The 20,245-nt window shown below is 56.8% G+C and overlaps 1 protein-coding gene across 3 annotated transcripts; it reads right to left on the reverse strand.

Moving 5' to 3' along the window:
• Window positions 1-914: 914 nt before the first annotated feature.
• On the reverse strand, window positions 915-19,052 carry KATNB1 (katanin regulatory subunit B1). 3 transcript variants are annotated; one of them, XM_081512417.1, is made up of 20 exons: window positions 18,978-19,052; window positions 17,583-17,869; window positions 12,946-13,076; window positions 10,402-10,519; window positions 7,205-7,305; window positions 6,767-6,808; window positions 6,047-6,130; window positions 5,717-5,832; window positions 5,297-5,368; window positions 4,993-5,143; window positions 4,656-4,846; window positions 4,430-4,551; window positions 3,976-4,026; window positions 2,974-3,041; window positions 2,713-2,832; window positions 2,472-2,621; window positions 2,197-2,273; window positions 2,037-2,111; window positions 1,679-1,795; window positions 915-1,335 (listed from the first exon to the last, which is right to left on the reverse strand). In XM_081512417.1, exons 2-20 carry the CDS (start codon window positions 17,620-17,622, stop codon window positions 1,203-1,205), a joined length of 1,959 nt encoding a protein of 652 aa, XP_081368543.1. In that variant the 5' UTR covers window positions 17,623-17,869; window positions 18,978-19,052; the 3' UTR covers window positions 915-1,202. The 3 variants fall into 3 exon arrangements, with proteins under 3 accessions (XP_081368543.1, XP_081368542.1, XP_081368541.1); XM_081512416.1 differs by having other exon boundaries at window positions 2,950-3,041; XM_081512415.1 differs by having other exon boundaries at window positions 2,197-2,320; window positions 2,468-2,621; window positions 2,950-3,041.
• Between the last annotated feature and the right edge of the window lie 1,193 nt (window positions 19,053-20,245).

A 20,245-nucleotide genomic window follows, 5' to 3' on the forward strand; every position in this document is an offset into this window, starting at 1 on the left:
GCTGGTTTGTCACCCACTAAGTCAGGATCAAGTGTCCTCCCTGCCATCCTTACCATGACTGATTCATACAAGTACTGGCACCTTCACCTAATAAATGGGAAACTCAAGCTCTCCAAAGGCTTGCCAAAAACCTAGCCACAGTGGTCCCTACTCCACTGCTGGCCCCCTGCCCTGGCCTTGCCCCCTTAAGTGAATGGCCATAGGTGAGTGCCACCCCCCTCCTCCCTCTGCCTATAGCGCCCCAACCATGGGTGCCATGCCCCCAGGCTCATCATGGAAGTGGTGCTGGTCTGCACCTGGTCCCAGCCTTGGGGAAACATGTGCAGGGCTCTGTGGGGTCCTCCCACCAAATGGGCTGAAGCTGCCTCAGGAGAAGTGGGGTGACCTTTGGGTCAGGGGAGCTGTTCTGGCCAGCCAGCACTGGGGGCTCCTGCAGGGAGGGGCAGCTGTTCAGAGCATTGGGTAGCTGCCTTTCTGGTCCCATCCCTGGAGGCCTCCAGGGGTGGGGGGAGGGCGGTGAGCTCTGGATCAGCCACCACAGTAGTGGCCCCACTGTAAGGCTGGGGTCCCAGCCCCCTGCAAGGTACAGCTGCCAAAGGGCCTCAGAGGCATCCACTGGACAGGTGGGCGTGTGGTTGAGACAGAGGGTCTGGGCTGGAGAGCCTGAGCCCACCCCTCACCTGTTTCTTCTAGCCACAAAAGGGGGAGTTGCTGTGCCCGCCTTCCCCCAGAATGAGGCTGAACTTACCCCTTCCCGCCGGCCCATCACTCTGCTGCCCCCTGCTGGCCACCCAGCGTGGCGCACCACCTCTGGGTCTTGGAGAAGGCGCGGTCTCCTCTCTGAAGAGGCCATCAGGGGCCCAGGAGAGCCTTGTGGCCACCAGAGGATGCACCTCCCAGCAAGGAAAGCAGGGAATAGTTACAAATTTAATAAAATTCACCTTATAAATTACAGCAGCAGCCCCAGGGCTCAGTTCACTGCCCTAGGAAGCCGGAGTTGGGCAAAGCAGGGCAGCTGTTGCTGCGGAGAAGTTGTCAGAGTTCAGGGCTGAGGAGTGGCCAGTGGGCCAGCGCTGCCGCTTCCAGGATGGCCACAGGGCAGCAGTGGGGGCCAGGCAGAGGCTCATGGGCCAGTGAGCACACAGGGAAAAGGAGTGGGGGCCGAGGCCAGGCCTGAGGGTGCCCCCCACTCTCTGGGCTCCTCAGTCCAAGCTGGCCATGAGCAGGTGCAGCTCGCGGAAGGCACTGCCGTGGCGGCCACTCAAGCCCGACTTGCTCTTGACAAGGCTGCTGATGCTCTTGAGCTGCTTGTAGCAGAGCCGGCACTTGTGCAGTCTGTGGGCAGAGGGTCAGCGCTGGAGGTGGCCAGCTGGCACGGTCCCATGACCTCTGCCCAACCCCAGGGCCTTTCCTGTACTAGCCACACCGGCCCTCCTCCCAGGGGAAGGCGGAGGCCCAAAGAGCAGGGCCCAGGCCAGAGCCAGGCCATGGAGGAACCCAGGCTCTGGTAACCCCACCCCGTGCCCTGAGCCACGGTCCCAAGCACAGCGACCGCCTCTATCGGCTGTTTCACCAGGGCCATCAAGCAGGTCTGTGTACTCTTCCCTGAGGTGGCGTGCGCGCGCGCGCACACACACACACACACCACACACCCCTCCCCACTGCCCAGGTTCCTCACCTCTCCTCCCGGCTGATGTCCACACCCACGGAGGGCGGGGCCGCCAGGATGTCTGTGATGAGGGGCAGAAACCGCTGCAGGATCAGCTTCAGGGAGGTGCAGCCCGTCTGGACGTAGCTGCAGAGGCAGAGGGATGGACAGACTCACAAACACACAGAGGGCACGGCTCACGGAGACAAAGTGGGGCAGAGACGGGGTCAGAGGCAGCATGGACTTGTGGTTACTCTGGCCTTCCAACTTCGGGGGAGACAGCAGTGTGGTGCAGCCACCCCACAAGTGCACCAGCCCTGGGGGTCTTTCCTGTGGTCCACCCCCACCCCACCCCGCTGTGAGGCAGGTGTGGCTTCCTCACGCGTACCTCTCATACTTGCTCTGCAGAAGCTTCTCGATCTGCGGCAGAACCGTGGTGCACAGATCCAGCTTCCACAAGGAGCTGGGGAGAGGGCCAGGGACACATGCCCTCAGCACCCAGCCCTGCCCACTCCTCCCACCTCCCAACCCCCGTCACGGCCACTCACGCCTTCTGGTTGACAATATTAAGGAGGTCTACGACCACAGACAGGTCATTGATGGCCACGGCTGAGTCCACCGATGTCTGTGCAAACAGAGCACCCGTCAGTGGGGACCGGGGACACAGTGGCCCTGCCTGGGTGTGATGTGATCACAGGCTTTATTGGGGGGTGTACATAAAACTGCAAGGTGTGGTGACAGGAGCCGCCTACCACCCCTTCAACCCCACCCCAGGAAGCTCTATTCTCAGCTCAGCTCCAAACCCGGCAGAGCTGGCACTTGCCTTGATATCGCCTGTGGTCCACACGCCCCGCACAGTGTCCAGGTTCTTGTGGCGGCTGGTGAGCACGACGCACATGGTGTCATGGCCTTTGCGGATCTGGGACATGGCATCCTCGTCGACCAGCTCTGCCTGCTGGGGGATCTTCACAGCCTGCGTGGGACGGGTGCCCGGATGCTGGCAGCCAAGTTCTGCCCTCGCCCCCCGGGCCTCCACCCACTCTCAGCCTGGGCCCCCCACTCACGGGCAGGAAGTCAGAGGCTTTCAGTCCGATGGGCTCATTGCGGGTGGCAGGAAAGATGGTAGGCTCGGCCTTGGGTGCCGGGGTGGAAGTGATGACTGGGGGCCGGGACAGGACCTCAGGCTGGAAGGGTCTGGAGTTAGCAGGCAGCCAGCCCAAGGCCTCCCCCTCTGCCCTTTTCTCCGGCAAGGGTCACCCCAGCCCTGATTCAGGACACCAGGCCCTCTCTGAGCCTCATACCGTGTCTGCTCCTCCTGGACATACATTTGGCACTGGGAACTGTGCGGCCGTCGCTGGGCTGGGCTTTGCTGCCTCCTTGGCTGTGGCCATGTCTGGAGATAGAAGGGAAAGATGCCTGGGTTAGGTCAGGTCGGGAGAAGAGACAGGCAGGAAGGCAGGGCTTGGGCTGGGACTCTGGGTGGCACCTCGCCTCTAACAGGGGAGGCCTGGTGGAGGGGGCAGGGCCTGTCCCCTCCCTTTCCACCTACTTAACCACAGGTCTGGCAGAAAGCAGGAACCGAGCACCGCATGTGGATGGGACCCAGGGAGTGGTGGCCCCAACACCTCACTAGGAATGGAGTATGTTTTGCAAGGGGGGTTGGTGCTGAGTGGATGGTGAATAGGAGTGTGGGAGAGAGAGGTGCTTCAGGAACCCAGCTTTAGGGGCACAGGAAGATGGCCCCTTGAGGAGAAAGCTGGGGGGGGGGAGGCTGGGCTGGAAGATGAGGGTGCCCCATCCCACCTTCTCCAATCATAAAGCAGATCAGGTTTTTCTCCCTTCTTAAATCCTCCAGCAGCAAAACCCAACAGCAAAAACCAGCAGCAAAAATCCTCCAGCAGCAAAACCCAACCCCCAGGGCCTGGGGACCTGGCCCCCCAAACCCCCGCCCTCCTCTCAGCTCCCTCCCACATGAGGCTGTTGCTGCCCCATCTCCTCACCTGGCCCCCAGGTCTGCCTTGATGCACCGCCTCTGCAGAGCCTCACAGCCCCCCATCTACACTGGCCCTAGTGCCTCTCACCACCCCAGGCTCCTCCTCCCATGTGGCTGTCTACCATCCGCCTTCCTCACTGGGTGTGGGCACCTGCCTGCTTTTTCACGCTCAGTTACCAGGGTCTAGCACAGCGCGCGGCACACAGTAGCTGCTTTTTGGGCGAATGGAGGGAAAAGACCCAGGGAGAGAGAGGCTGGAACTGTCCTGTCCGGGGCCAGCCTGGAAGAGGAAGACTGGGGAGCCCAGGAGGCCAGGCTCTGCCCCTTGACTCACCATCTTCTGGGGGTGCAGGGAAGGGCTCACTTCTTCGGGGTGGCGTCCGACCTGCAGAGGTGAAGGGGGCTGGGGACTCACATGGGCCAGCCCAGGGCTGCTGTCTGAGTCCTCAGGGCCCAGTCGGCCAGGACCCCAGGGCCCCACAGGATGCGGGAAATGGGTAAGTGGTTCCAGGGTGCACATACAGCTATAGACCATGATCTGTTCCTAGGGCCTGAGCCCTCAGGCTTGCCCCTCCTCATGCCCTGGCCCCTGGCAGGCCGAGCACCGAGGGGCTGCTGGGGTCTAGAGGACCTGGGGACAGAGCCGGGCCCAGATGTGGGTGAGGAATTAGGCTAAGGGGGTGCAGCAATGTGGACACCATCCTGGAAAGGACCATCTGCCTCTGCGTCCCAGAGGGGGATGGTGGGGCTAGGCGGGGAAGGGAAGGGAGGGGAGGAGAGGGCCTCACTGATGCTGTTCTTAGGCTGGAAGATCTCATTGTAGTCCTCCGCGTTCTGGATCTCGGCCCGAGACTCCCGCTCGTCCTCGCTGCTGGGGCTGCGGCGCTCGCTCTCCGAGTTCTGCTTCACCCTGGGGGGCCGGTCGAGCAAAGGGAGGCGGGTTGGTGGGGCCGGTGAGGCCGGGGACCCACCTCCTGCACCCCCCAGTGCCCTCCGAGGCCCCGAGAACCCCACCTCTGAGGCTTGCTGCAGGTGGTGCTGGGCCGCTCGTAGATGCGGCGAAGGGGGGCGTTGGGGTGGGGCGGCTGCTGCGCCGCAGGCCGGCTGTCCTGCATGGGGTCCTGGGCCATCGTGCCTGTCCTGGTGACCCGCGTCAGGTCCACCACGTAAGAGGAGACGTTGCTTTGGGAGAAGGCCACGCCTATCTGCAGGAAACGGAGGAGCTAGGGCGGGACCCTTCGTGGGGCCCTGAGGGTAGGGTCCTCACAGGGCCAGGCGGGAGCTGGGGACCTGAGCTGGAGGAGGCCGGTGGCCCGGCACAAAGGTGCAAGGGGGACGGTGGCTCTCTCACCAGCTGGTCGTTGCAGATGGCCAGGTCAGCCACCTTGCCCCAGTGGACGAGGACCACATCAAAGCAGCGCTCGGGCTCCCAGCCGTAGACGCGCAGCGAGTCCTGGCAGCCACTGTACAGGCAGCAGCCATCGGGGTTGAAGAGGATGCTCCTGGGCCAGGCAAGAGGGGGCCGTGGGTCAGAAGACTTCGGAGAGGCTGCCGAGAGCCCAGGACCAGAGCGGAAGTGGAGACGGGAAAAGGCCACCGCAGCCACGCCCCACGGCCCGGAGAGGGCCCCGCCCACCGCCCGGCAGCCCGCCTACCTGACAGGCCCCGGCTCCCCTTCGATACAGCTCACCACCTGGAATTTCTCCAGATCCCAGAAACGGATGGTCCTGCAGAGAAAGCCAGGCCCCACGCTGGTTTCTACGCAGGCTGGTGGCTGGGAAAACCTGCTTTTCTGCAGACACTTGCCCACCCACCCCCAGGTCAGGGCCACTCTTGAGCACGTGGGAGGTGGACACCGGCCTTGGGTCCAGACACGCCAGGAAGGCCCAGGACACTGGGACCGGGGAACTGGAGTCAGGAGAGACTCCTGGGTCCCAGGCTGGCTTGGCTGGCAGTCAGTTCAGTCTAGATAGGATGTGACACCCCAGGACAGAGAGACAATACTGGGGCAGATACACACACAGAGGACAGAGGTGTAGCAGTCACAGGTCATGGGCCCTGTTCCTCCTCCTCACCTGTCAGAGCTGCCAGAAGCCAGGAGGTACTCGTTGGGGTGGAACTCCACCACGTTGACAGGCCCCGTGTGGCCAGGGAACTCGGACATCATCTTGCCAGCAGTCAGATCCCAGAGCTGGGGCAAGGTGGGCTGGAGGTCAGGACCAGCCTGGCCCTCAGCCTCCGGATCACCCTCTCACCCAGCCCTCACTCTTTATCCATGAACCGCCTCCCACTCTGGACAGTCTTGGGGTGGGCGAGCCCGATGGGGAGGGAGGTGAGGACCCAACCTGGGTGTGATCGGCAGACCCCAGTCCCCAGCCCTGGGCCCACGTCTGGCCAGGAGCTACCTTCACCGTGTGGTCATCTGCAGCCGATGCCAACCACTTCCCGTCGGGGCTGAACCGGAGACACCGCACGGCCTGGCTGTGCCCCTGAGGACAGGACAGAGCATGAGTGCTGGAAGGGCTGGGCCCTGGGGGCTTCCCTCCCCACCCTCTACTCCTCCCTGCCCTCCACAAGCAAGTGCTTCCTGGGAGCAGGCAGAGGGGTGACAGACGGCCACCTGCGGGAGATGCCACAGAGGAACGCCTCTCCACGGGTGGTCATGGACCCCCAGTCCTGCAGGACACTTCAGAAAATCAAGACCTTGTGGTCTTACAGGTTGAGGAGCAATGTGTCCTGTGCCTCTTTTTGGAGAGTTAAATGCCTCCTCTTATTTCAAAGGGTCTAACAACTTCGAAAAATAATTATTAAACTCAGTGCTTCCAAACTCATATGAACAGAAACCCCCTTCACTTCATAACACCTGTAACCAGCCTATAAACTGTGGAGCACAGTGTGGTGAAGACGGTTCTGTGGGGAGGCGTGGAAAGCTGGGGGTCCAGGGGGACCACCCACTGCACTCCTGCTCTGCTCCAGATGCACGTTTCTCACCTGGACTTTGTTTCTCACGTTCTCACCCAGGCTGGATGAGCAGCTCCTCCAGCCCCTTCCAGGGTCTGGGCACCGCCCCAGGCTCCATGCCCTCAAGGTGCTTGTGGAATGATGGACAGAGGGGCCTCGCTTACCCTGTATCGGAAGACACAGCCTTTCCTCCTGATGTCCCAGAGCTGTGAAGGGGGGAGCAGAGAGGGGCGGGGTCAGGACAGGTCACAACCAAGGTGGGCTGGGCTGGGGAGGCCTAGCCAAGCTCAGTCCTAGAGCTTGGGTCACAGAGCAGTAGATGGCCATGAGCAGAGAGGGGCTCTGAGCACCTCCAGATCATTACACCCCAAAATGACAGGGGTCTGGAAACTGCTCAGTAAAGCTGGGCATTCCGAGTACAAATGTCTGGCCAGTGCTCCCACATCTCCCTGCCTGGGCGGGAGTGGGGCGACATGAATGCTGCAGCACAGGAGGGAAGTGCCCCGGCAGAGCCGAAGCCCACCCCCTCGGGTGGGACTCATCATCCTGGTTCCACTGCCGGCCCAGTCCTGGGAGAGCCAGGGTGCTGAGTGGTGTCTCACCTTGATGTTTGTGTCCTGGGAACCCGAGGCTACAAACTCGCCATATGGGTGGAAATCCAGGCTGCAGATGTTGGCTTTGTGTCCCATAAGTGTGCGAAGGACTAACAAGGGAGAGAGCAGAGACAGTGGTGTGAGAGGCGAACAGGATGGAGGGCAGAGAAAGGGCTTCAGTGTTCGTTTCTGTGTGTGCTTTCATACTGATGGCACAGAAGAACACAACAGTAACAAAGACTTTCAAGATGGGGAGGAAAGTCAACCAAAGTCCTACCACTCTAACAACTAACTTTTCTTATTTTCCTCCTGAGAGATGCCAGCCATTTCTGCCATTACATGAGCCCCCAGAAAACTCCCTGCAAGCGCCATGCGACTTGTGCCACTGGGCTTGTGCCAACGTGTTCTCACAAGGGTGAAGCCCCGGAGTCAGCAGAGCCGAGCAGCTGCTGCACTCGGCTTAGGCCCTGTGGACATGGAGCTTATGACCTGCCAGGCATCCCATCACACCCGAGACAGCGTGAGGAGAGGGATGCAGGAGTGATCCAAGGTGGGAGAGAAGCTGCTAGGTTGAAAAAGAGAAATCCAGGGGGGCTTTTTGGAGGAGGTGGTATCTGAGCAGGATGTCAGTGGGTGGTGGATGAGGGAGGCTTGTGTTTCTGTCTCCAGTATTTTCTGGTACCACTCAAATTTGCCTCTTCTCTCTGGCCTCATATGCCTTGCTTTTTAGAAGGTTTATAATTCTGCTGTTTGAATGAAACTGATCATGCCAAGGGTGCTGGCACAAAGGACTGTGGCAGTCCAGCAATCCTCAGGTTTGAGCCAAGGTGAAACAGGCTGCCTTGTGAGGTAGTGAGCTCTCTGTTGGAGCAGGTGTTCAAGCAGATACCAGACATAATGCTTTAAGGACAAAATTCGAAGACACTAAAATCTGAGCAGCTTCCCTCCCCACTGTAGTTGTCACATGCCACTGGGGGCTCAGCACTGCCTTTCTGGCCAAGGGGGCTTCAGGCACATGCAGCCCAGTCCAGGCCCTGGAGGGTGCACACTCCTCTCGCACATGCTCCAGTCCATGCCGCTCCTGCCAGCCCACCTGCTTTGCATCCCAGAGCCAGGCTTCCAAAATCCTGCCCCACCCCTGCGTAGGCCGGCTTCACGAAGCCCAGACCGCCTTCCTGTGAGATCCTAGGCTGACCCGCCCTCGCCCTCTGGCTCTCCATGGAAAGCAGGCAGGACCACATTCTTCTGGTGTGATTTCTGCCCTTGCTCTTCTGTCCTGGGAGGGCTCTCGGGGCCTCCTGGTGCCCCACTTGGTCACGGGATCCAGGAGCTGCAGAGAGGAGGGGCCTCCAGGGTGTCTGCCCCACATGGGAACTTCCAAACCCTCCAGCCGAGCAGCTGGACCCTCCAGTGATGGGCAACTGAAGCCACAGTCAGGCAACCCTTTAACAACCCCTTTCTGCACGTGAGGTGCCAGTTTGCCTCTGTATCATTTCCACCCACGCTGTGGTGGGTGGGGGTGGAGGTGGGCCTGAGGTCTTAGGTTTTCCTGCCGAGAATGCTGAGGGTAAGTTTCTCTTCTGTCACTGAAACCCACCCACCCCTGCCAAATGGCAGGGCAGACAGGACTGGGATGGGAGTCCTGACACCAGGATTTGAGGTCAGACACCCCAGCCACGGAGTCTTTACCAAATTCAGGGCCCTCCTTGGGTCTGTTTGCCCATCTGTCAAAAAAGGAGACAGTGCCAACCTGGTTTTGCATCAGAGCCAGCTAGAAGCTTATGAAAGCCAGATCCTGGGCCCATCCCTCTCCTGAGTCAGTTTCTCTGGGAGTCGGGTCTGGGATGTGTCACAAGTTGCTTGTAGAACAGCCTTCCCTGGGAGCCCAGGGCTCAGGAATTCCAGACGTCTTTAGTTTCCATTCTTTGCCTACCTCAAGAAATTCCTCACGTTCCCTTGTGCATGAAAGTCACAGCTGCGAAATCACAACTCTTGGCTTCTCTTTATGTCTTGCTCCTCTGTGAATGGTGAATGGCTGGTACCCTCCACTGGGATCTGGGTCCAGGCAGAGGCTTCCCAGAGGTGAACCGTCTGCTGCCCAAGCCTTTCTGCTTTCTTGGCTAGAGCCCAGCCAGCCTGGGCATGCTCCTCCCTGGCCCCTTGTCCAGCAATGCCCCTGCCTCATGGGTCCTATGTGTGGCCAGGCAGTGGGACTGCGTGCTGAGATGCTAAGCTTGCAGCCCCTGTTTATTAACAAGAGGTCCTGGGGCTCCGTCTTTCTGAAACAGTCCGCCACTGGGTGGGCAAGCATTACCCAAGAGGCTCAAGCGAGGTCCTAACTTGAGGGCTACCTATATGAAAGCAGAATGAATCTGGCCACTGGGCACGTGTGACCAATGGCCACCATCCTGCAGCACAGCATCCTGCAGGCACCAGAGGAGAGGCTAGAATGACCTTTAAGTCTCAGCCAGGCAAAGAGGGCATCGTTTTGGGGAGAGGCAGACTTGGCAAAAACCCATACCACTCCTTCCTCTCCCATCCTTCAGGGAGCAGATGGCCTCCCGCCTGGCATGCTGCAAGGTCCAGACTAGAGGCTGGCAAAAAGCAGTGAGCAAACAGGTTTTACTTGGACCTCTGAGTGTCAGCCTGCACAGTGTTCTGAAAAGTATGTTGAGTTAGCTGTCAACCTTTAGAAATGGGTGGATTTCACATAAATGCCCAGATTCCCAGCTTCTCTTAAAAAATCTGTAGAGCTGGCAACACTGCGCCCACATTCCCATGCAGCAACAGCCAGTGAGGCTGAGAGGCAGCCCCCATTCTAGGGAAAGTGGGACCCCCTATTTGGCCCAGAACTGAGGGCATGAGTCTACAGACCAAGACCCCAGTGAGGACCCAGTACAGGGATGAGAACATGCCCACCAAGGCCCTTCACTGTGAAACCTGAGGACACTGGCAGGAAAATCCTACAAGCTTGCAGAGAGAGAGAGAGAGGCAGGGGAGGAGAGAAGCAGGTCCCATATGAGGGATCTGGGATGACCTCCCAAGGCAACCCTGGAACCTATAACACATCGTCTGGTCAGTGAACCAGGAGAGAAGCACCCATCCTAGTCAGGACAGGCTTCCTGGAGAAAGTGGCTGGACGGGAAAGCCGGGGACAAGCACAACTGCAGGCATGCGTCGGCGGGGAGGCAGGCGTGGACACCTACTTTTGGCAGCTTCCAGGTCCCAGACGCGGATGGAGCCCGACTGGGAGCCGGCCACGATGAGCTCCTCAGGGGTGTTGAGACGGACGCTCTCTACAGGGGACGTGTGACCTGTCAGGCTCTGAGGAGAGAAGGTAGCAGCTTTGGTGCGCTGTGTCAACGGACCCCCCCCAGCTGCTGCCTCCAATCCTGGATCTCCGGGAAGCTCATCAAGCAGGGATCCTGTGGCCCCCCAGGCCCCTCAGCTCCCAGGACTGAAAGTGGGCCAGACCCCAGCCATGCTCCACCATCACCCACTGTGCTCCCAATAGGAACGTCACCTGCAGGAGTGGCCCTGCAGGGGGGCAGCTGACCCTTCAGTCCCAAGTCCAAACCACTGTTCTCCTGGGCTGTTCTCCCATCTCTACTCTGCCTGGCCCAGCCCTCCGGAGGGGAACTATGGCAGAACTGAGGTCTGGCTCATCAGTGGCCTCTGGAGCCCCCAGGTCCCCATGGGCTGCTCCCCGCCACGCTTTCAGGCGGGGGCTCTGGAAACCAGAGGACCCAGGAGTGATTCTGCTGGAAACACAGACACTCCCCCTAATTCAGACCAGCCTCTGTTGATTCTTTTTCAATTGGAGTGTATTACTCTGGCATTTCAGGGAATGGGAAACACCCCTGAATCCCCAAAACAAAGTGATGCAAAACAATTTCAATTCTCTTTTTAACCTGATCTCAGTTCTGATCTTAATCTTGGCTGCGATTTGGGTCAGATCTCAGCTGTCCGCTGGATCTCACAAGAACACTGAGTTGATTACATTTCTACTAATAAACCTCATCTCCTTTTTATCTTTACTCGGTCAAGGGTCAAAAGAATACCGCCCTGTGGCAAGATTGTAGGGGGAGAGGGCAAGCTTCAGTGCCACCGATGAGAATGTAAATTGACTTCTGGAGGGCAGTTTGGCAATACGTTTTGAAAGCTTTATAAAAAGTACACACCCACAGATTCAATCTTATGATTACAGATCTCTCTGAAGATTTAGGGAGACGAGGATGAGCCCCACTGTGGCTAGGCTGAGCCAAAAACCTGGCTGTGACTTCCATACTGGGAGCCAGGCTCAACCCTACAATGGGATATCATGAAGCTATTAAAACTCGTGTTGTAAAAGGGTATTTGCTGACACAGGAAAACACTGTTAATGTTGCTATATTTAAAAAAAACAGGTTACAGAAGAGTAAGACAGTGTACTGGAAACATATTGTTATATATTTCTGTGTGTGCACGTGGGCATGTTTGCACGTGTACACAGACACAAGTCTGCACACACGTGCATGCACATGTGTATCAGCCCCTAGCAGCACAAAGACCAAAGAACCAGGTGTAATGGTCCTTGGATAATCAAACTGCATATAACTCATTTCTGTATTTTTTTTCCCTCCTGTGTGATTTCCTGTTTTGGAAAACGGTTTTCGGCATTGAATATAGTTGTGTAACCAGGCGGACAGTGCTAATGAAATGGAGCAGAACCCTACAGGGCCTTCCTAGGACAGACGCCACCCACCTCCATGTCCTTTGCCTGCCTCTTATCTGGAGAAAAACTTTTGTCAGAGAACAAATTCAATCAGAGAAGTAAGGAAAATGCAGAAGAAGCAAAGGAAAGCAGTCAAACGAGACCAAATAATAAGAGCTTGGTCATTAAACAAAGTCAAGAAGCTTTGGTTCCTTCTCAAGGGCTGCGGATACTGATCTGAACCCTATCTTGTGAGCTGTCTTGTAGATATCAAAACTCCCACCAGACGGAAGAAGCTGACTACATGATGACCAGACTGTCACCATGACGTAAGATGCCACAGTTCTGAGAACTGGCCTCAAAGAAACGGGAACAAACAGACCGTGAGACTGAAGATGCTGCTGGGTGGACCACCGCACAACCGACTTCAAGATGACGTCAGAGCTGGCTGTGCTGCTCTGCACTTAGCTCCCTCACATCAACTACACCTCTGAAACTCCCCTTTAAAAGTTCTTGCCCTCTGATCAATAGCGGGGAACTGGCCATTGGACACAAGACCGCCTCCCCATCAGCTGCCAGCCTCCTGAATAAAGCAACCTTTCCTTTCAACCAACACTTGCCTCTTGTGTATTGGCTCCTAAGCCAAGCAGAGTTGAGTTCATTAACTCTATTAAAGAACCAGTCCTCTAACCAGCTCCAACCAGGGGTATTCAAATTCCTTTTGTGGAATGAGGTGGGTAATGAATCAAAATAACCCTGCATATAACTGACAGGCGAGCAGACAGGCCAATGGGCAGGAGAAGCTCAGATTTGGGCCTGTAGGCTTATTTTAGCCTTTTCATACAGGCTCCCCAGAGTTCCTTCCCACGACCGGGTGACCACCCCCGCCTCCCATTCCTGAGGACTGGCCACTGTCCCAGCCATCTGGGTTGTTCTGGACTTCCCTGAGCAAACAACTGGGGGGAGCACCATGCTAGGTTTCTGCAAAGCTGCCTACTCCCAGCGCCCATCCCTGGCCTGCCCATCTGCCCCACCCCACCCATCGGCCGAACCTCACCATGATGCAGTTGGGCTTGTTGATGGACCACAGGTTGACGCGGCAGTCATCCCCGCCCGTGGCCAGCAGCCGGCCTGAGGCTTTGCCCAGCACCAGCGAGGACACATTGCTGGCATGGGCCACGATCTCCTCTATACAGGGAAGAGCAGAGGGAGAAGACAGTCAGGGGCCTGATAGGCCATGTGGAGGCAGGCTGGGCCTTATCCTGCTCAGCCCCCATCCCTGGCACCGGAAGCCCAGAGGGAGGGCCCTGCTCCCTGCGCTCCCTTTGGTGCCCAGACACACCTCATGAGCAGTGACACAGTGCAGGGCTTGGGCCTGAGACAGAAACAGCAATTTCTCATCTTCAGTCACTCCCATCCTACCCTCAAGCCTCATGAATTTTTTCCTTTTTCTGCATATCAATGGGTACTATTATTAAGTTACTATGATCAGTTTTAAAAACTGACTTGCTATTTTTATTTAGTTCTGTTGTTTAAGCAATAACACGCATGAAAATTAAAAGCCTGATATGTTCACTACATTTTTTCTATGATACAGAAAGAAAAATGAAAACAATAATTAAAATAAAAAATATTGACCCATGCACCACCTAAGAGCCTCTCAACTGCCGCTTGGTGTTCCTGCTTGGGGAAACCCACTTTCAGAACCGTACAGGTCAATGGCAGACAAGCTGTCCCCAGGTGAGCTCAGCCAGGGCTTCAGCCCGCAGCTTCAAAATCATGGACTGGGCTCTGGTCTGAGCTCTGCTATTGCAGGCTGTGTGGCCTTGGACTAGTTGCTCACCCTCTCTGAGTGCTGCACTCCTCCTAGGGTAAATGGGGATCATAATAGTGCGTGGCTCACTGGACTGCTGAGGATTCACTGAGGACACTCCTGTGAGCTTCTGTGAGGGGCTGAATACTCATGGCTGCTAGGCAGGCTACAGATCAGACATCATGGAGAGTGGGCACTGTGGCCCAGGAGAATCCAGGAGGTGGGCTGGGTGAGGAGGGAGCAGGAGGCAGTCGACCTGAGGGCTCGGGTGTGAGGGCCAAATGGACAGAGAGGGAGATAAGGTCACTGTGGGTGGCCCCGAGGGCCCATGGCTTGGACTTGGGGAGGGGGGCGGGGGTGCAGCAGACGTTAAGTCTCAGAGGGCATCACCAGGGAAGGAACAGGCAAGGAACCAAGAGGCAGCCCAGGTCTCCGAGCCAGGGCCTGAGTAGTTTCTCCTGAGAAGGGGGAGGAAAGAAACTGTCCCCACACAGATGACGGAAACATGCTGATGCGCTGAGGCAGCTGGGAGGCTGGCCTGGGCGACGCTGAGGGAGAGGGCGGTGCAGCTGCTCTGCAGAGGCCCGTACTGGGTGCCGCCTCCAGCCTCCAGCCTCCACCCTGCCTGGGGGTCTCTGCAGTGCCGGCCTCAGACGGCAGGGAGGCTGGGAAGCTGGGCTGGGGAAGGATGCTGGCCAGCCGGTGTGCCTCACAGGGGTTGTCAGAACTGCCTGGGGAACTAGGCCCCAGGCTCAACCTCACAGACGATGCCCCACCTCAAGGGGTGGCGGGGCCAGCCCCAGCTGGGTGAGAGCTCCCGGGAGGCCCAAACGTGAGCTGGGGCCTTGGGGACCCTTCCACTGGAGTCGAGGAAGCTGGGCCTCTCTCTGGTCCACACCTCGGCCAAGGAGCCTTCTGTCCCCTGGACACTGTAGCAAGGATGCATGGGTGCCCTGGGGCTCTGGTCACAGAGAGTTATCTGTTCATGAGCTTCTGTTGGGCCAGACTGACTGCCCAATTTAGCCAGAGGCCAAACCGCCTTCCCCCTGAGCACTGTGACCCCCCAGCCCGGGGCCCCTCCCCTTCTCTGAAGATACTCCCTACATGTGACGCCCTCCATGTGTGACCCACCGGGAGGCCTAGCTGCCCACCCTGCCTCTCAGCCTTCTCAGGGAAAGTTCGGGCCGGGCCCCACCACACCGGGTCTCCTGGGCCCACTGCCACCCCTCTCTGCATCTCAGGACCACTGCCCACAGAGGCAGCCATTAATACATAGTATGAATGTTTCTTGGGTGTCTGCTAGAAGCCCTGAGCTGAGAGATGGTGGGGAGTGACAGTGATAAGGTTCTCGTCTCCATGCTCCAGCCTGGTCAGATGGCTCCGGGGACAGGGCATCCAGCCTGAGGAACCACAGATTTTAGGGCAAGCAGAATTTGAAGACTGAGCCCTTCTAGAAGAGCTCAGACTACTCCCCTGCAAGCAGCCTGATCAGGGAATTGGCTGGAACCCCTGGAGGGACCAGCGGGTGGGGTGGGGGGGGCGCAACTCGGGCATCAGGCAGAGGAGGCCTCGGCACAGGGCACTGGCCTAAGAGCTCCCAGTCTGGCCTGAAGGATGGTACCCTGCAGTGGCCCAGGCCTGGGTACCGAATTTAAATGCAAACAAATAGAAGTCTTCGCAGCAGGCCAGACCGATGGCTGCTGCTCTACTGTGGGGCCCAGGCTCACGCTCGTTTCCCAAGCTCAGGGGGCACACTCTGGACCCCACATCCCAGCCAGAGCTAGGGGGACACTGTGTTCTGGTCAGAAGCGCTAAGCACCTGCATGCCAACAGAAGGTGCAAAGATCTGGGCTTCAACAAGCACTTTCTGATCCTCCTCAGACTCTAGATCCATAAGGAGCCAGAGGTCATTTGGCCTTTGAGCTCTTTAGACAATTTATACCCATGGAAATTGCTGTGCACATGAAATTGTCAGCAGATGCCCAATATGCCTGATCACGTCACCTCCCACCTGAATGCTCTGATGGCTTGGCCTCGCCTTTCAGATAAAGTCAAAGCCTCAGAAAGGCTGGGGTTCTGTGTCCAGAAGACCTTAACAGCCTATGTGGCACCACATTCTTCCCACAGCATGCTGCAGCCCATGGCCTCCTCCAAGACCTTGAAACCCACCAAGCTTCCTGCCTTAGGGCCTTTGCACATGCTGTTTAGGCAGTCTACCACACTCCTCTACTCCCACTCCCTCTATCATGTAGTTAACTGATTTAAAGCACAAGTTCCAGCTTGAAATCAGAGAGGAGAGACAGGTGAGTGTGATTACCTGATTTCCACGTGCTGCTCTCCCCAGACTCTAAGCCCCACTGTACCAGGATCGTACCTATTTTGCCCTCCACTGTCTCCCCAGTGCCTGGTTCTTTCCTGGTTTCTCAGGAAAAACCAGCTGTTGAAGACATATATGCTGCTGCTGCTGCTGCTAAATCGCTTCAGTCATGTCTGACTCTGTGCGACCCCATAGATGGCAGCCCGGCAGGCTACGCCGTCCCTGGGATTCTCCAGGCAAGAACACTGGAGTGGGTTGCCATTTCCTTCTCCAATGCATGAAAGTGAAAAGTGAAAGTGAAGTCGCCCAGTCGTGTCCGACTCTTAGCGACCCCATGGACTGCAGCCCACCAGGCTCCTCCGTCCATGGGATTTTCCAGGCAAGAGTACTGGAGTGGAGTGCCAAGATATATATACATAACCCCAATAAACACAGAGCCATTCTGTCCAAAGTGCATTTCCTTGGGAGCCCATAACATGATTCTCCCTAAACTCTGAGACTGAGGAGCAATTTGAACATGGCCCAATCTTCTCATTTACAAATGAGGACACTGAGACCCAGCAGAGAGTTTTGCCCAGGTCCTCACAGTTAAACAGTGGAGGAACCCGGCCCTGCTTCTGAAAACAGCCCAGGGACAGTTCATAGCAAAGGATGACCAGTTTGGACACACCAGATCTATTGCAACCAGTTATTACTAGAGGAGTATGGCCCACAGAGGCACCAGGTGCAAAGCAACAGGTCTCAAAATATGATCCAGGGAACTCTGGGACCCTCAAGATCCTTTCAGGGGATCCAAGAGAATAAAACTACTTTTACCATAATACTAAGATGGAGTCTGACTTTTATACTCTCATCTGCTCACAAGAATATAGTGTAGTTTTCCAGAACATACATGACATGTGATGACATCATCACTAACAGTGTGTTTGTGCATTATGTTTTCAAATGTCTTAATATTCATTTCTGAAGTGGTAAATGTGGATAGATATGAGTCCCATAAACAAAAACTCTTTGGGATCCTCAATAAGTTTTAAGAATATAAAAGCGTCCTAAGATCAAAGAGTTTAGAGTTGTCAGTTTATAGTAATGGTGGGGGTGGGTGGTACCTGGACTCAGATACATTGCAGAGGCTATCAGCAGCCCTCTGCCTAACCTCTCACCTCTGCCCCAGTCCCAAGATGTTCTCATCTGATGGGGGAGCTTGACTGGTGAGACGTCTGAAAACACCAAGGACATCTTTGAGGGGCACCATCCCATCTGCCGGACTAACTGGAAATCCTGCAAAGTGCTTCATTATGTTCATTTTCTCACTTGAATCTCACAGCAGTTCTAGCATGGAAGCGTGATTATCTCATTGTACAGACAGGAAACTAAACCTCTGAGAGCTTAAGTCACTTAGCCAATGTCACTCAGTGCCAAAGTCATGATTTGCATGTTGCTCTATTTTATGCCAAAGCCTGGGAGTCACCCCTTGTGCCAAGAATGGGAGACAAAGTTGGGGGTCCGGGCCACCCACCAACAAACACCTACCGGGGTAAATGGGGTAAGAAAGAAAGCCACTCACGCAACTTCCAGGCTGTCTTGGTGACCACAGGGGTGGCCATCCTTCAGCTGGCTGGCACTTGAAGCTCCACCCACAATAGACCGTGCTTTCCTTGTTGGGTGGGGGTGGATCCCCCCCAGATCCACCAATCAAGTTGGCAGGGAGTTTCCACACATGCAGGCAGAGGGAATGCCTCGTCTCCAGACCACCTCGTGGTTTTAAATCATCCACAGCAGCAGCCGGTGCTTGCCTTTTAGGATCCTGGGTCATGGAATGTCAGGCTTGAGCCATCTCAGCTCAACACTGGACTGGAATACAAACAGAGGTGATGGCTTATTAGCAAACACTCAGGGGGAGCTCAGGGGGGCCCTGGGTTTAAAGAACTGCAGCTGCAACTCCCTCGATGACCAAGGCCACTTGATAAAAACAGACACCCACCAAAGCCACCAGAGACAAGAGTTCCACTGCAAGCTGGGTTTGAGAATCTGGGGAGGGGATATCTCAGGCAGGGTGACTGAAGCTCAGAGAAAAAGAAGGTTCTCTCAGAGGCCAGGATGATGGGAGGAGGTTCTGTTCCAAGAGGCTGGCTGCCTGAAATGCAACTGAAATGCAGCAGCTGCAGTGGGGCGGGGAAGAAAGACCACATGTCTGCAGTTCCGATAGATCTGAGTCAGTTCTGTCTGACGTATGGGAAGGGGGCGGAGTCAGAGACTAAGTTTAGGGGGCCACGAGAGGCACCCGAGAGGTAGAGACTGAAGTTTTCTCTAGGGAGAGTCTTGAAGAGGGCTCTGGGAGTCCAGTATGTATCAAGGGAACTACTCCAGGTCCCTGCCATTCCCAAGGACAGTGCTGGGAATTAGGCCTCCAGACTGGGCATGAGTCGGTATGACTCTTCAGCATTAAAAGGCGACCTCATGGAGCCTCCTATCCGCTCCTCCAAGCCTCTTTCTCTTGGATTCCCCAGGTCTGCCTCTCTAGTTCTCCATTCTCTCCTCCTTTTCCCTGCCGCCTGTACGTGCACGTCCTGTCTCCAGGGCTCCATAACTTGGCCCCTGCCTCGCCAGACCCTCTTAAGTACCCCCTTTTCTCTCTGCTATCAGTATCCCCATTCATTCATTCTCCTGCTTCAAGTGTCCCCATTCATCCCTCCTCCTGCAGACCCCCGGCTCTCCTTCCAGCCTCCCAGGATTTTCCCCTCGGGCCTCCACGCCGGTCCCGCCCATCCCGAAGCTGGGACTGGTCCCTCGGCCTTGCCTAACCCTCCCACTCCTCTCAGCACTGGCTCCAGCCTCCCTCCGCCCAGGGCCTTCTCCGTCGCATCCCGGCCCGGCCCGGCCTGGCCCCGCCTGGCTCGGCCCAGCCTAGGGCTCAACCTCCCCTCGCTGCCTCGCCCCTTCGCCCCCTTGCCCACTCCACCTGCAGCTGCGGCTCGGGAGGCCGAGGCTCCGCTCCAGGCGCGACCCCCACTTCCCTCCATCCCCTGGTCTGATTGGCCGCTGCTTGACAACCGACCCTCACAACAAAACCTCCGGCTCAGAGCCCCTCCTTCCTCACCCTCAGCACCAATCAGCCGCCGCGAGCGCTCCACCTCCCTTCGAGTATGACCAATAGAAGCAGGCGCTTCTGCCGCCTCTCCTAGGTGCCCGCCCTCTTTTCCCGAATTGGACTAATCACGAGGAAGGCGAGTTCAAGCACCGCCCCTAGGCCTCTAGTGAACCAATGCAAGCTGCCGTTTCCTTGGTTCCGCCTCCGCCTCAAGCTTTCCCTTTCCTCCTCTTTCCATCTGTTTCACGAAAACTAGTGTGCACTTAAAAGTTTTTTTTCGAAACGCCCTCCAAGGCCGGCTGCACCAATCGCTTTAGCAACCGTCCCAAATTGACCAATCAGCAACCGTATTATTGGAAAACCAATTTCAGAATAGCCAATAGGAAGGGGACATCAGGAGCAGAGTGAAGCCGCGGACCTTCCATCTTGGATTGGGGTAAAACGGGAGACGAGGCCTTAGTCAGCACTTTGCCGAAACTGCTGTTTCTTCTTATTCCTCGGGTTCGGTGCTGGCGTGCTCTGAGAACTTTGTCCCTCTTCTCTGGCTCGGACCCTGGCTTGAATCCCACTGAGAAGGCTTAGAGGGAAACGGATTCTGATTCCGGGTCCGAGTCAGTCTTGGAGCCCGGGAATGCTACCCCCACGGCCTCGATGAATGGATGAGTGCGCTGCAGCTTGGGGGGGACCACCAACCCAATAAAGGCCGACTTCATTTGGGACCCGGGTGGGGTTGGCTTTGGGAAGGGCCGCTACCCACAGAAGTCAGAGGAGCAGAGGCAGGGGTCACACACATGTCTTGGGAGAAAGCCACTGGGATCTTGTTTAAAGGGATATAATGCTTATGAAGTCAGAGCCTGGGTTAAGGCTGAGACAGCCTTGTAGCTCTGGATACGGTACATTTCAGAGCTTCCAGTTTCTTGTCTGCAAATGAGGGTCTTGCACCCCCACCATGGCTGGGGTGGCCCAGCTCACAAAATGGGAATGGCAAGCCTAAGGTGTGTGCCCCAGAACTTGGTTCTTGACGCTACACTGCAAGAGATTGAATTCCAACGCCTCTTCTTATCAGCCACTAATTAGCCATGTGTGAAATGGGGATGCAGTTGCTGTATTAAATAAGATAAGGCTGTAAGGTGGTCCCA

The sequence above is a fragment of the Giraffa tippelskirchi genome, chromosome 7 (genome assembly GCF_054371585.1).
Source record: "Giraffa tippelskirchi isolate mGirTip1 chromosome 7, T2T-mGirTip1v1.2.pri, whole genome shotgun sequence".
Taxonomy (NCBI): domain Eukaryota; kingdom Metazoa; phylum Chordata; class Mammalia; order Artiodactyla; family Giraffidae; genus Giraffa; species Giraffa tippelskirchi.